Genomic DNA, 12,772 nt, shown 5'->3' on the forward strand with positions numbered 1-12,772 from the left:
TGTGCTGCCATCATTGTTGGGTGACACAAAGGCCAGCGGGCCGCGCCAGAGGGCATGTAAAGAGTGGTCGGTAGATGCCCTGCCTCAGCAGAAGGCATTCAACCCCTTTAAACCTATTCTCAATGGAGCTCAGCATTGAGCAGTCTCAGCATAACTAGAGCAGGCTAATGCTATGGAGAGGAGTATCCTCCATTTTTAGCACTGGCTATAATAGCTCAGATCAAAGACAATGTTTTGGAGGTAGATGATCACCGATAGATACTGTGTGTATACAGTAAATCAGCCTGTCTTAGAGAGAGGCTGACAGTAAAGGGATCATAACGTTCAGTCCGACCTGATGGTCTGTGTGCCGCTTCACAGGTGGCTTTTCCTTTCAGATGAATGAACGACACTCTGGTGATCAAACAAACACAGAATATCTAATGTGTGTGAAAACCCAGAATATATGCAGAAAGGTTTGATGTCAGTCTTATCACTATAGAGTCCTACAGCTGGTGCTGCTCCTCTGCTCTGAAATATATGAAATATCCTCCCGTAAAGTCTCACAGATTCCAAATCAGTACACACAGCATCTTAAAATCCATTTGTTTTCCTGATTTTTTGGGATGAAACACTTATTTCTCTATGTATATATTATCTTTTCTCTCATTTCTCCTCCTGCTTTCTTCCTCCTACTAAAAACTTTTGTTACGTAAATGGTTACATCACTGAAGGGCTCCTGCTTGATAACAGGATATTAAATTAGGACGCTTCAACATTTAAAAATCCAACCACCAAATAGTCTCTTTTACAGTAATTCACTGCACTTCCCTCTCAAACACAATCATTCCAGGAAAATAAAGGTATGTGACAATGTCAAGGTGTTTTGGTTCTCTATGTTTTATTCACGGCTGTTTCCTGGTATTTTCTCAAAAAGGAACATGGCTTGTTCACTTTGGTTGGAGAAGAGGTCAGGTGACGCGTCACATTGCTGTTGAACCAAATATTTGCTCAGCATGACAACATTTAAGTTACAATGAAGCTGCACATCAGTTCGGCCTTTCTTCAGGAAACTTTCACTCCACAACTTTGAAACCAGATGTAATCTCTCAGTGATCAACAGTGATAACAACCTCAGCATTCACAGATTAAAACACGTCTCTTTTGTCCTCTTGACACTTAATTTAAAAGAAGTACAGTACTCGATGAAGCAGAGGGCAGTGGAGGGATTTGCCAACCTGTAATTGTTTTTTTTAACAGGTTTTTAGCATCCATTAATATAAAAAATTCCTTAAAATGTAATAAAATTTGTACTTGACTTGATGAAGTACATGAAAATGAAATGCAATAAAAACCCATGAATGACCAATAATGTAATAATATGTTCAAAAAGTACCCTGAAATTATGCTTAAATTACATTTAAAAATCTGTATCTGTATCTCAAACTTCACATAAAGCCTGAGTTCACATTTCCACACATGAAATCTGTGTAAGATTTGAGCACTTTTAGCAGACAGCTAATCAATACATTATCTGTAAAACATATGACATCATCAGCTGAAAGGTAAAACATTAGCAGTAAAAATGTTATTATGATATCAGTCAGGACATTTTATTGCTTTAATGGGTTTCGTGACATTTTCAATCAAGTTAAGTGCAATTTTGTTACATTTTCAGGAGATTATTATATTAATGTGTTAAAGGCTTCGAAAAGTAAATCTGTCGTTTGATATAAGTAAGATAATTAAAACATAATTATGGAGTCCCTTTTGTTCTATTTGTTCTATGAACACTTCAGTACCAACAGCGTAAAACAAGTCTCGAAATAAATATATATTTGAAATATTCTTCGAGCCAGTGTTGCACTTTGCTGATAAAAATCCTTCTGACAAGGTTTACCTGTCACTAACCTCACATGAACAACAAATCCAGAGGAGGGAGAAGCGGAGACTGTCACAGCCCCAGTTAACCTATCTGTATGTCCCAGTCCATTGTCACTCTGAGCTTCAGGTTTGTCACTGTCAGCATGCAGCAGGTCTCCACATACTGGAAAGCAGCAGGAGCGCCTTCAGCACCTGGTGATATAAAGAAAAGATGTCGTGTTTAGCTTCCGACTTGATGAGAATTACAAAAACTAATTAATTTGTAACAAATTGTTGTAATTTACTTTTTGTTCTGTCCCTGTATTCGCCTCATTTGCAGGAGGAAATGTGTTTCCCTGCATCTTTTATTCATTTATTACATTTATTATTAAATTGTGAGTCAAGAAAGACATTAATTTAATTTTTTTTTAGTTTGAATGACCTGGAAATGTGTGTTTTTGGACGGGTTTCTCCTTTAAACTGGCTGTGTCTTTCATTTAATGTAGTTTGGGATGGATGCTAATGTGGTTCTTCTGGTACGGAGACCCATGTTTGTGCATGTGAGCTGTCTCAGTTACAGTCAGTTGTTTGGCAGAGCTCCTCACCCAACACATGTACCACCACCGTGGACGGTTTGGTCTTCAGCCCCAGGACGGTGACAGACTGCAGCACAGTATCACAGTCAAACGCTCCTTCTTCACCGGCAGGACTGAGGGACGCAGCGGCACACATCAAATCAGGTGTTTTCATTTCAAAACTTCAAACTTTTTCAGATTCACTTCAGCTCTCATGTCTGCCACTTGGCTCCTTTCACTGGTGGTCTAAAACTGGATCCCTCTTTAGGAGGTGTGAGTTATGACTCACCGGCAGAGCAGACGGCCTGACAGCATGTTGAACCTGCGCAGGCAGAAGGCCTTTCTGTCACGGTAGCTAAAGGAGTGGCCGTCGTCCAGGTACAGCTCACCATCAGCGACACCCTGCGGAGAGAAGGGACCGCAGTCAAGATTAAATCACTAATTAAATCATACAAATGACACAAGTCTAAACCGACATAGAGTTTCATTACTACACAGCTTTTCAAGTTACAAATGAACTTTTCCATTTTCTATTTTATCAAGTGTTTAAACACACTAGTCTTACCAATCATTCCTGGTCTGTAACATGACCTTCAGCACGTACATGAGAAAACTCATAAATGTTGTGAATATGACCTGGAAGGTCATAAAGCTCTTTCAGGGTGTCTTCGTGTATCAGCAAGTTAAATTTGAGACGTTTTAAGAATTCAGTGCCACACAAAGTACGGCAAAATGACAATAACTGGTTCTGTTAAAGAATATCTGTTGTTTATCAATGTGAAATATATTTGTCCTTAATGATATTAATGGTACGAATTCTATGTGGCCGAACAGGATGACAGAGATTCTCACGTCCTTTGATGCTCACCTGAGAGTTTAAGGCCACGGTGATGGAGAGGGGGAGCTGCTGGAGTTCGGCTGTGCAGGATCCACTTCCTGCTGCCCTGCAGACCACCGAGCCGCCACGCTGGAACACAGGAACCTGAACAGAGGAAACAGCAGAGAATCAAAGTCAGCTTTCAGAATTGGGGCTTTATTATTTATGAATGAACAATTTGCATAAAAGTACAGCACTAGAACCAAAAATGGAATCCAATAAATATAATGAATGCGAAGTAATTCAGCATAAACTCTGCTTTGTGAATCAAGACGAACACTAACTGTGTCCAGGGTGACTGGAAGACTCAGAGTTCGGCCTCCTTTATACACCTCTACAGAGTGGACATCATACCAAACCTGAAACAGAAACGAGCCTTAATGCAACATCCTACTGAGGTGCATCATGAACACATTAGAATACATTAACACTTTACCTGCTGATTGATTTACCTCACCAGATCCAGGAAATAAGACTTTGACTTCTCTAGCACCAGATTCAGTCACAGGACAGGCCAGCAGTGCTCCTCCTACATGAAATCACAGAAAGTGAAACTGAGAAAAACAAAAGCGCGGTAATTCTTGAGTGTAATAATGCTTAAATAAAAGGTATTTTTTCACCAATCATGTGCTGGTTGTCCACAGCAAAGGTGCTCGGTTCTCTCGGGAACTCCACCCACAGAGGTCTGTACAGTTTGACATAAAATGATCATTTCTATGACTTTAAACGTCCGTCTATCCATCTGTCATTAACAATTTAGAGTTAAAGCCATTCTTGCCAACATTACATCATCAAAACATGAGAGACATTGACCTCTAGTGCCTGAAAACAAGGTAAAGCTACAGAGGGTCTAATGACAGAGGCTGACGGGGGCCTGCAGTACCTCCACTGAGCAGCAGGCGGCGGCAGCACTAACCTGAGTGGAGGCAGACCAGAGGTGTGAGCCTGGTGGAACAGAGTGTACCAATATGGCAGCAAACAGTACCTGAGTACAGGGGACACCATCAACAGTCACAACACCATACAAAACATACCCCAAACAAAACAACAATAAAAACCAAAAAAGAGCCCGTTGACTTAATCTAGACATGAAAATTAGTATTTGAGCCAACAGAGAAAAGACAACAGCTCCCATCATCGCTGCTTATTTCTCTGTTTGAAGCTCTTTCAGCTGTCTGCTCACTTAAAGTACCTCTGTTGGATCGCAGTGCGGATTGCAGCTGTGACTTCCTCTCCGAACAGCCAGGGCTCCCGGCGCTTTGTCACCTTTGCAGAGTGACCTCTGAAGAACGGCTGCAGGGCTGCTGCCTGGTACCAACGCACCAGCAGCTCCGGCTCCGGATCCTGAATAAACCCACCGACATCGGCTGAAGCACGGCGGGAAAAGAACATGAAAGTGTGAGGTCGGGCTGCAATGGCTAGTTTCATTGTCGATCATCCTGTCTGATTATTATTTTGTTTATTAGTTGTTTGGTCTCCCAAAGATGTCATCGTACAGTATCTTATTGTGGTCACAACCCAAAGATATTCAGTTGTCACAGAGGATTAAAGCAAGTCTAGTTACTGTGGGACAAGTTTTAAGGTAGGCACTATAGTTTTAACAGTGTGTGTCTCTTAACTAACTTTGCCAAATAAAGTTTTGTCCCTAAAACCAGTCAGTCACAATTCTACTTGTGATTTTAACACCATGCAAAGTTCTGCACTCACCTCCACAAAATACTACGCCCGCCACGCTTAGAGACAAAACCATCGGGATTGAGATCTTCAGATACTCCCAAGTGGCGACGTTGTCACCTGTCCATACTGCTCCTGCGTCCAGAACAAAGTCAGCCACAACAAACCAGTGAAGGTGAGAAAACAGCCATGAACACATCACAGGGGACTGAGTTTATTTTTCCTTTTAAAAACGTACCAAATCTCTGTGAGCCAGCAAAGAAGGAGCGTGAAAGGACAAAAGGTCTCTCTGAGCCACCCGAGCGAGTTATCAGACCCTCCGCTGTGGCCATGTGCTGCGACCAGACGAGAGAAAACGGAGTTCACATCGTAGGCTTCACAAACAACGGTGATGTAGTGAAGCTGTACATCTCTCACTCGACAGAGGTGAAGATGAGACTGTAAAAACTGTAGCATCAGATTAACAGCTCCCCTGCGCTGCAGCTTTGGCAGTTTTTAGTGTCTCTTAATGGTCTAAATGTTTTGGGGAAACGCAGATTTTTCTGAACAGACAATGTTAAAACTACAGGAGGTGGGTGATGATACAAATATTACATCTCAGCAGCTGTAATCCAGAGAATATTGGTGTAAGTTAAAAGGGTTCGCTCACCTGGTAGAAGCCGTACAGGTTGTGTAAATCCCGGTGTTCCCAGCCCCCATGATGCACTGCGTCCTTCGGCATCGTCTGCTCTGGCCCCCAGAACACGGACGGTTCGTTCATATCATTCCACACAAATAACGATGACGTGGATCCCTACAACAGAAACAAACACTGTATCAATGCCCTGTTATACGTGGACGCCATTCTGATGGCAAAAGCATTAAAATCATTTTAAAGTCAGTATTTTGTGTCAAATTATTGATTTCTTTAGTACAAAGCCGTGCATTAAGTGGGAGCAGCAGTCATTATTGACCAGCTCACTGTACGTTACTGTATCTCTTACATATTTGGTCATTCTGTAGGACGTCAAAGCTTTTGGTGCAAAAATGTGAGAATTCTTGATTTAACAGCCACAAAAAAAACAGAAAATAAAAGTGTTTTTCGTCCTCATCGGGGCTAAGTACTGCCCCTCTGTTTTAAAAAATGTCACATTTTATAAATTCTTCTTCTGGATAAACTGGGTTGCATGTATAGAATAGTGCTGGTTTGTGGATTATTTTCACGCTCACTTTGTATTTCTCCAGGCTGAAACATGTAGAGTACCACGCTCGAGTGTTTGGACTGCTGAAGTCAAGGTAAGAGGACTCACCTACAGCATGAGAGAGGTTGATAATTAATAAAAACCCAATGGAGGAGGTAAAAAGCACATGATATAACTAATAACTAACCATTATTACATTCAGAAATTAGGTTTCTTATTACGTCAGCCGAGGCTTTTCACAGTATGTGTCATATCTGTTTAGATGTCACTGTTACTTTAGATTTAAACTTAATTTATATCAAGCCAAACGTTACCAGGCCAGCATGAGCCCCGATAGATCTGCCCTTCTCTGTTCCTGACAAAATGCCCTCCGTCTCTGGCCTCGCAGTACAGCAACCAATCAGGATCAACCTTGATGTGGGGATCACTTATAACCACCAGCTGCAAGAGAAGAAAAAACATGAGCAATAAATAACAAAACATTTGCAGCACATGACGACAGAAAGAGGCAGTAAATGTGCAGTGAATCCTATACCGGACCTTCCTCTTCTTCTTCTCGAGGTGCCGCTGCAGGCCGGCCGGTTCGGGGAAGAGAGCAGGGTCCCAGGTAAAATATCGCTTCCCGTCCGTGTGCTCAATGTCCAGCCAGATGACGTCGTAGGGAATGCGGTGGTGATCAAATCCAGCGTCTACGGCCTTCACATCGGCTTCATCGTTGTAGTTCCAGCGGCACTGGTGGTACCCGAGAGCAAACAAAGGAGGCAGCGCCTGATATCCTGACAAGTTTTATATATTTATAGAAGTTTAGACTCATACTGGTGGATCAAGTATGGAGGGACAGTCAGTATTACATGGGGTTTAACATCTGGAGGGTAAAATTGAAAGCAGTCAGCAGCACCAGACTGAACAGCATTACTTTTCCTTCTTATTCATTTCTCTTTTTGCTAAATAGTATTTTACTTTGTGCAGTTTGTTAAAAGAATAACTGCAGTTTAACTGTATGACATTATACAGCTGACAACCTCCATGATAAATCTTTATTTTATTTTTCAGTTTTTAAGTGTGAACGGACACACGCACCTGTCAGCTGAGCGTACTGGGAGAAGAGCTGCTCTGGACTGGGCCCCAGCAGAACCACACAGTCGATCACACCGCTTTCAGACAGCCAGCGGACGTCAGTCTGAGGCTGCACACGCCTCCTCTTCACTGGGGGCGTCTGCTCGTCCTGGGTGAGGCAGAAGCTTTTTAAGTGGTAATGAATGTGCAGTTTTGAACATCTTCTAAAATACTCGCCAGTAAGTTTTCAGAACAAACATGATTCTAATTAAGTTAAATATTTTTTCTATTTGTTTGATTGCAACCAGGAAGCCAACAGACTTCTTACTTCTGTCATATTTTGAGTTAAGGGAATGATCAGAACAGGGCTTACCTGGTGCTCAGAGGGGCTGTAATGAACGTTCACAAAAGTTTCAGAGGCATTCAGCCAAAATACGCCCAAAGTCCTGTCGGGCTTGTGGGCCACCAGCAGCGGCACAGACCCATACAGGCCGAGGCGGCTGTACAAGTCATAGCCAAAAACGTCCAAGTTATACAGCCGATAGGGCTCCCCATCTCTGGGGAACAAAGTGAATCAGACATGATTCAATTTAGTGAATACAAACACATACGTATTTACTGCACAAACGTCCCTCTGTGCTGCTTTTATTTAGTTAAATAACGTGTGTGTACCTGGTGTCCCGGAGCTGGAGGCCGTCGGCGTGCTCTGGTAGACCGTAAGCGTGACTGAAGCCGTGCAGAGTGAGGTCTGACCCAACGCTGCTGGGACCTGGAGATAAATGAGAAGATAATGAAGATAAATACATGAAGACAAATCATTTTTCTTCATGTATGAATGTATATTTTGTGTTTGTATAACAATAATGATAATATGTAACATACTGACAGAATCATTTTTACTTAAAGATACTTAAATAAGAACGTTTTACAATATGAATGTGTTCTTGGAGAAACAAACATCATTGGAGTGATGGCGGTAGCACAGTTGTCTCTCTCTCTGGTCTCTTGTTTCCTGGTTGTGTATTTTATTGTGCTCATAATGAGAGAAATGCTCAGAAATTAAATGTTTTAAAAGAAGAATAATAGGAGAGAATGACAGCTCTGCCTTTAAACTGGTCAAACAGCAGAAACAAACCATTAGCTTTGACATCCACAAACTGCCTGAACGTCTCTCTCCATAGTGAACTTGTGTCCTCTTGAAGCTGTCGGGGGAACAAAGTGTAAAAGAACAAAGGCATTTACAGACCGGATTAGGCTTCAAGCACGACTGACATCACATTGCAGTTTGAGTAGCTTTGGTGTTCTCTTACATCACTACCATGAGAAGTGGCCCTAGGGGGGAGAAACATAGAAAACTTAATCAATTAAAAATCAATTAATAGAGTTAAATCCCCTTTTTCATGTCTTAATAACATGAAAAATAGGAAATAACCGATCCTCACCTGTTGGGATCCTGCAGTGTCTCGAACCACAGTTTGCTCTTAGAGTTGAACGTAACCGTCACTTCGTCTTCACACAGGATCTCCAGTCGGAAAGGGAAACGCCACACGCAGACCTGGTGACGTCCTGAAGACCAAGACAGGCTGACGGAGTCCTTAGACCGTCTCTCCACTCTCAGCCTGCCGCGTGATGAGAGGAAAAAGGTCAACAAATGTCCAAGAACTGCAGCGATCACACAAATCAAGACGGTTAAAATGATTTCAGTGACATTTGAAAAGGTTTCTGAATCCATGTAACGCTTAAGGTGGAAAAAACTGGGACCCTTCAGTTTTAACTTAAAGGTCCCATATTTTGCTAAATTTACTTTTTAATGTCTTTTCAAAGTAAACGTCTGTCCCCAGTGTGTCTAGAGACCAACAAACTATGAGATCGTCTCCTGCTCTCTTTCAGGAAATGTGTGTGAAAACAGGCCGTTTAGATTTGGCTCCCGTTATGATGTCATAAGAGGGATCTGTGGATCACGTGACCTCCTCCAGCCTTTCAGCAGGCCGACTCTCAACGCTAATTAAAACCTCCTGAATCCACCTCGCTGTCGGCCATCGTTTTTCCCCTCACTAACACCAGCTCTGGTGACACTAAGAAGTTGAAGGCGAGAGGAAAACACACACAGACGGTTCTGTTCTTCTGGAACAGAGCGTTCAGACAAAGGTTGAAAACAGCTGCAGCAGAAAAATAATGTGTTTTTCGTGCATTAAACCATGTAAACCTGGTCTAGTAGGACCTCCTCAGACAAGCATGAACTTTAAAACAAGCAGAAAATGGGACCTTTAAAAGCTTCTTTAAGACTTAAACCTTTTGATGGGGAAAAGCTGCCACTCTCAGAGAAGCTCCTAAAAGCCAATAAATTATCATTCCTTGTTTTTTCCAACGAAAACATAACATGAGAGTCACGGATGTGCAACACGACACAGACACAAAGCTTTTGGAGGACTTTTGAAGTCCACTGCCTCTGTGACTGGATGTCATAATGGAGAGAGAGGACGCTGACGTAGCTCTTACTGTTCACACTGCCGATCCTCCGTCATCACATCTGGAACTCGGTAGCGAGCTTTAACGGGCTGGAGTTCATCTATTAACATCCTCACAGTGTCGTTTTTGCAAGCTGACACAGACAGAAGCAGTTTGGCCTGTGAAGAGAGCAAATTTAGAGTTTAATTATGTAGAATTAATAAGGGGAGTTCAGATATTATGACAAAGCGAAAGTGATTTCTCATGAAGTTCAGGAGATACTTGGGACTGATTTTATGATTTACTGGAATAATCATATTACACAACTGCTTAATAGCTACTTATTGTCATGTAAAGGCAAGGCAACATTATTTATACGGCACAATTCAAAGTGCTTTACAGGGGCATTAAAACACGTTTAAAATAAGTCATTAGGAAAACAATAAAACTGCATTAAAAATGAGAAAACTGAATGAATAAGACAATGTGAGCAAAAGGATTAAAGATTCAGAGATTATAAAGAAACTGCATTTAAAAAAGAGTAAAAACAAGCTGATAAACTTTTACAGATTAGAAGGAGGTTTTGTCCTAGTGGGGATTTCACTAACATAAAATTCAAATTTGGCAGTTCAGTGAGTTTCTAAAGATTAAATGTGACATGAATTCAAATTTATGACCCAAATTAAGATTCATGTCTCTTTCAATGTTGTGTGGTCGTATAAATTCTCTATAAAAATGCATGTACAGTGATTTTCCTGTAAATTTACCCCCACAGACATTAACATTAACATTAACATGACAAAAAATGTAATATTTTGAACATGCAGCTCACTTTAAAAACGCATGTAAAACATGTTGTATGTGATTATTAACATGATGTTTATATTCAGAAATAAAAATCTTCATATTAATGTTAAATGTGAATTAAAGAGACTAAATTACAAGTATATATTATTATGTGATAGTGATTAAATGATGTCAAATGTGGATAAATGTGGATAAATGTGGATAAATGTGGATAAATGTGGATAAATGTGGACGGTCTAATTGGTTTTATTATTAGTGATACTGTTTATTTTCACTATAGTATATTTTATTATTTCATTTTGTTCTTCTTTTAATGGTCTGATTTGATTCATCTTAAGTCCTGAACTGTTTTTAACCATGTAAAGCACTTAAAATAAGCCTATTATTACTGTTATTATTATAAAGAAGTAGATCATCCTTGTTTTGATTTACAGAACAGTGCTCAGACCTGTGTGTCAGGCTCCGACAGTTCAATACGTGCCCCCTTCTCTGTGAGCACCAAGGTGTCCAGCAGGGCCTGGTAGTGCCTGCTGGGACCCTGCGTCTGTCGCCTTAAACAGTAAAAAAGTGACAAAACACAAAGACATTAGAGAGAATTAAACATCTCAACAGTAGTGACGGGGTCTTACTGAACACACACATTTATGGTATTTATGAATATATAGATATAGAGACTGGAGACTGGGCTCTGAGGCCCCCTCGTCCCAGTGGAGGTGGTGGGAGAGAGGGGGAGACAGAACCACTCCCACTTAACCACTTATCTTATCTTATGTTTACATACATAAGTGCATGATAAAAAAATGGATATTAAAACAGACAACACACCTGTAAAAAGCAACATGGCCGCTGCTCTTGAACATTTCTTTTCCTTTATCATCAGGGACGACACTGAGGAACAAGCAGAGACAAAACTAAATCCATCCATCTGTATCTATGGAGGACGTGTGCAGTGTTTATGTCTCTTTGTTTTGTATTCTCCTTTCACATTTGTCTTACTAGTGAGCTGCTGTTGTTGAGGGACCTTCCCTCCAGTTAACCTTCCTACCGTTAAAGCTTTTTTCACTCCTGTCGCTCTCACTGAGTCATACAGATACTCAGGAGAAAAACCTCATGTTGTTGGTTTACAGAGCTCCTCTGTGGTTGAAGCTTCCGGACGTCCTCACATCTCTTCTCTTGTTTAAATCCACTGACTTCAGCACTCGATCCACTGCCTACGTGACTTTAGAGATCCATTACAGCTGCATTAATATTGGCAGAGCTGGTTTCAGGTAATATGCACCTACAATCTGCCCTCAAACTGGACTCACTCATCACTCTCTGGGATTTTAAAGACTTATTACCTGATGTCTTTGTTGATTCTTGTACCTGTTTCATGTAACTGCTTCTGTAATTCTTGTTATTGTGCACATTTGTTGTTCAGGTCTCTCTTGTAAAGGAGATCTTAATCTGCCTGGCTAAATAAAGTTAATCTTCCATGCACCAGACAGCAGGAACAGGGAGGGGAAACACACTTTTCTCCTGATAATTCCACATATATACATTTATACAAACTATGTAGATTTGTTTGAGTGTAAAAACCATCAACTAAGAAGTAGCTGTTCAGATTTTAGTCCTGCAGAGATCAGCAGACACTCTAAACACACTGTGGGATACAGACAAGTGTTTCTCTTCTCACTGGCTGCATGGGAGCAGTCAGAGGTCAGGAGTGAAGCTGCCACAGAGGCTGAAGGCGGCTGGTTGTTGGTACCTGACGTCCGCCATGTCCGCCATGTCCAGCGGACAGAAAACCACCAGCCGCCGCCGGTCGGAGCTCTTCGGCTGCGGGAAGGAAACTAAACCTGGAAAATAAAAACTCTGTGTGACTTTAACACGCAGGAAGAGACAGCAGCGCTCACTCAGAGGCCATGATTGTCACCAGGTTTCACCACAAACCGGACTTCCGGTAAGACATTTCAAAATAAAATTCCACTTCCGCTTTATGGGGCCCTATTATTATTATTATTATTATTATTATTATTATTATTATTAATAATAATAATTATAATAATAATAATATTAATAACAACAATAATAACAATAATGATAATAATTTACTTTTATTATTACTTTACTTTACGGAAACTCTTTTTTTAATAGCACCAAATCAATACCTGAAATGTTTACTTCACTAATTAAATAGGAAACACCTCTACCAAGTTCATTTTCTGTTTCTCTTATTTTATAGAAAATTCATGATTGAAGAATTCATGAAGAAATATCTTGTGCAAATACCAGATTTCAAGTAACATAGAAGAACTCTAACATGAAGAGGT

At 40.9% G+C, this 12,772-nt stretch overlaps 1 protein-coding gene across 1 annotated transcript; it reads right to left on the reverse strand.

Annotated features, from left to right (window-relative positions):
* Nucleotides 1–878: 878 nt before the first annotated feature.
* Nucleotides 879–12,344, reverse strand: ganc (glucosidase, alpha; neutral C). The gene is made up of 25 exons (XM_070842454.1): nucleotides 12,208–12,344; nucleotides 11,286–11,348; nucleotides 10,909–11,011; nucleotides 9,705–9,832; nucleotides 8,648–8,824; nucleotides 8,516–8,537; nucleotides 8,341–8,407; nucleotides 7,878–7,974; nucleotides 7,579–7,762; nucleotides 7,230–7,374; nucleotides 6,690–6,925; nucleotides 6,464–6,590; nucleotides 6,178–6,257; nucleotides 5,618–5,761; nucleotides 5,207–5,303; nucleotides 5,002–5,103; nucleotides 4,487–4,661; nucleotides 4,211–4,279; nucleotides 3,915–3,979; nucleotides 3,747–3,823; nucleotides 3,579–3,653; nucleotides 3,286–3,399; nucleotides 2,707–2,819; nucleotides 2,448–2,551; nucleotides 879–2,055 (listed from the first exon to the last, which is right to left on the reverse strand). The coding sequence occupies exons 1-25, from the start codon at nucleotides 12,228–12,230 to the stop codon at nucleotides 1,946–1,948; spliced, it is 2,697 nt and encodes an 898-aa protein (XP_070698555.1). The 5' UTR covers nucleotides 12,231–12,344; the 3' UTR covers nucleotides 879–1,945.
* Between the last annotated feature and the right edge of the window lie 428 nt (nucleotides 12,345–12,772).

This window comes from Pempheris klunzingeri, chromosome 13 (assembly GCF_042242105.1).
Source record: "Pempheris klunzingeri isolate RE-2024b chromosome 13, fPemKlu1.hap1, whole genome shotgun sequence".
NCBI lineage: Eukaryota > Metazoa > Chordata > Actinopteri > Acropomatiformes > Pempheridae > Pempheris > Pempheris klunzingeri.

Bases quoted from the DNA above. Each gene is read 5' to 3' on its own strand.
- ganc (XM_070842454.1), bottom strand. From the start codon at position 12,230: ATGGCGGACATGGCGGACGTCAG. The intron at 7,975-8,340 runs GTTTGTTTCTGC...ATTTATCTCCAG, and splicing joins TGTGGATGTCAAAGCTAATG to GTCCCAGCAGCGTTGGGTCA. The intron at 2,056-2,447 runs GTGAGGAGCTCT...TTATATCACCAG, and splicing joins GGTGGTGGTACATGTGTTGG to GTGCTGAAGGCGCTCCTGCT.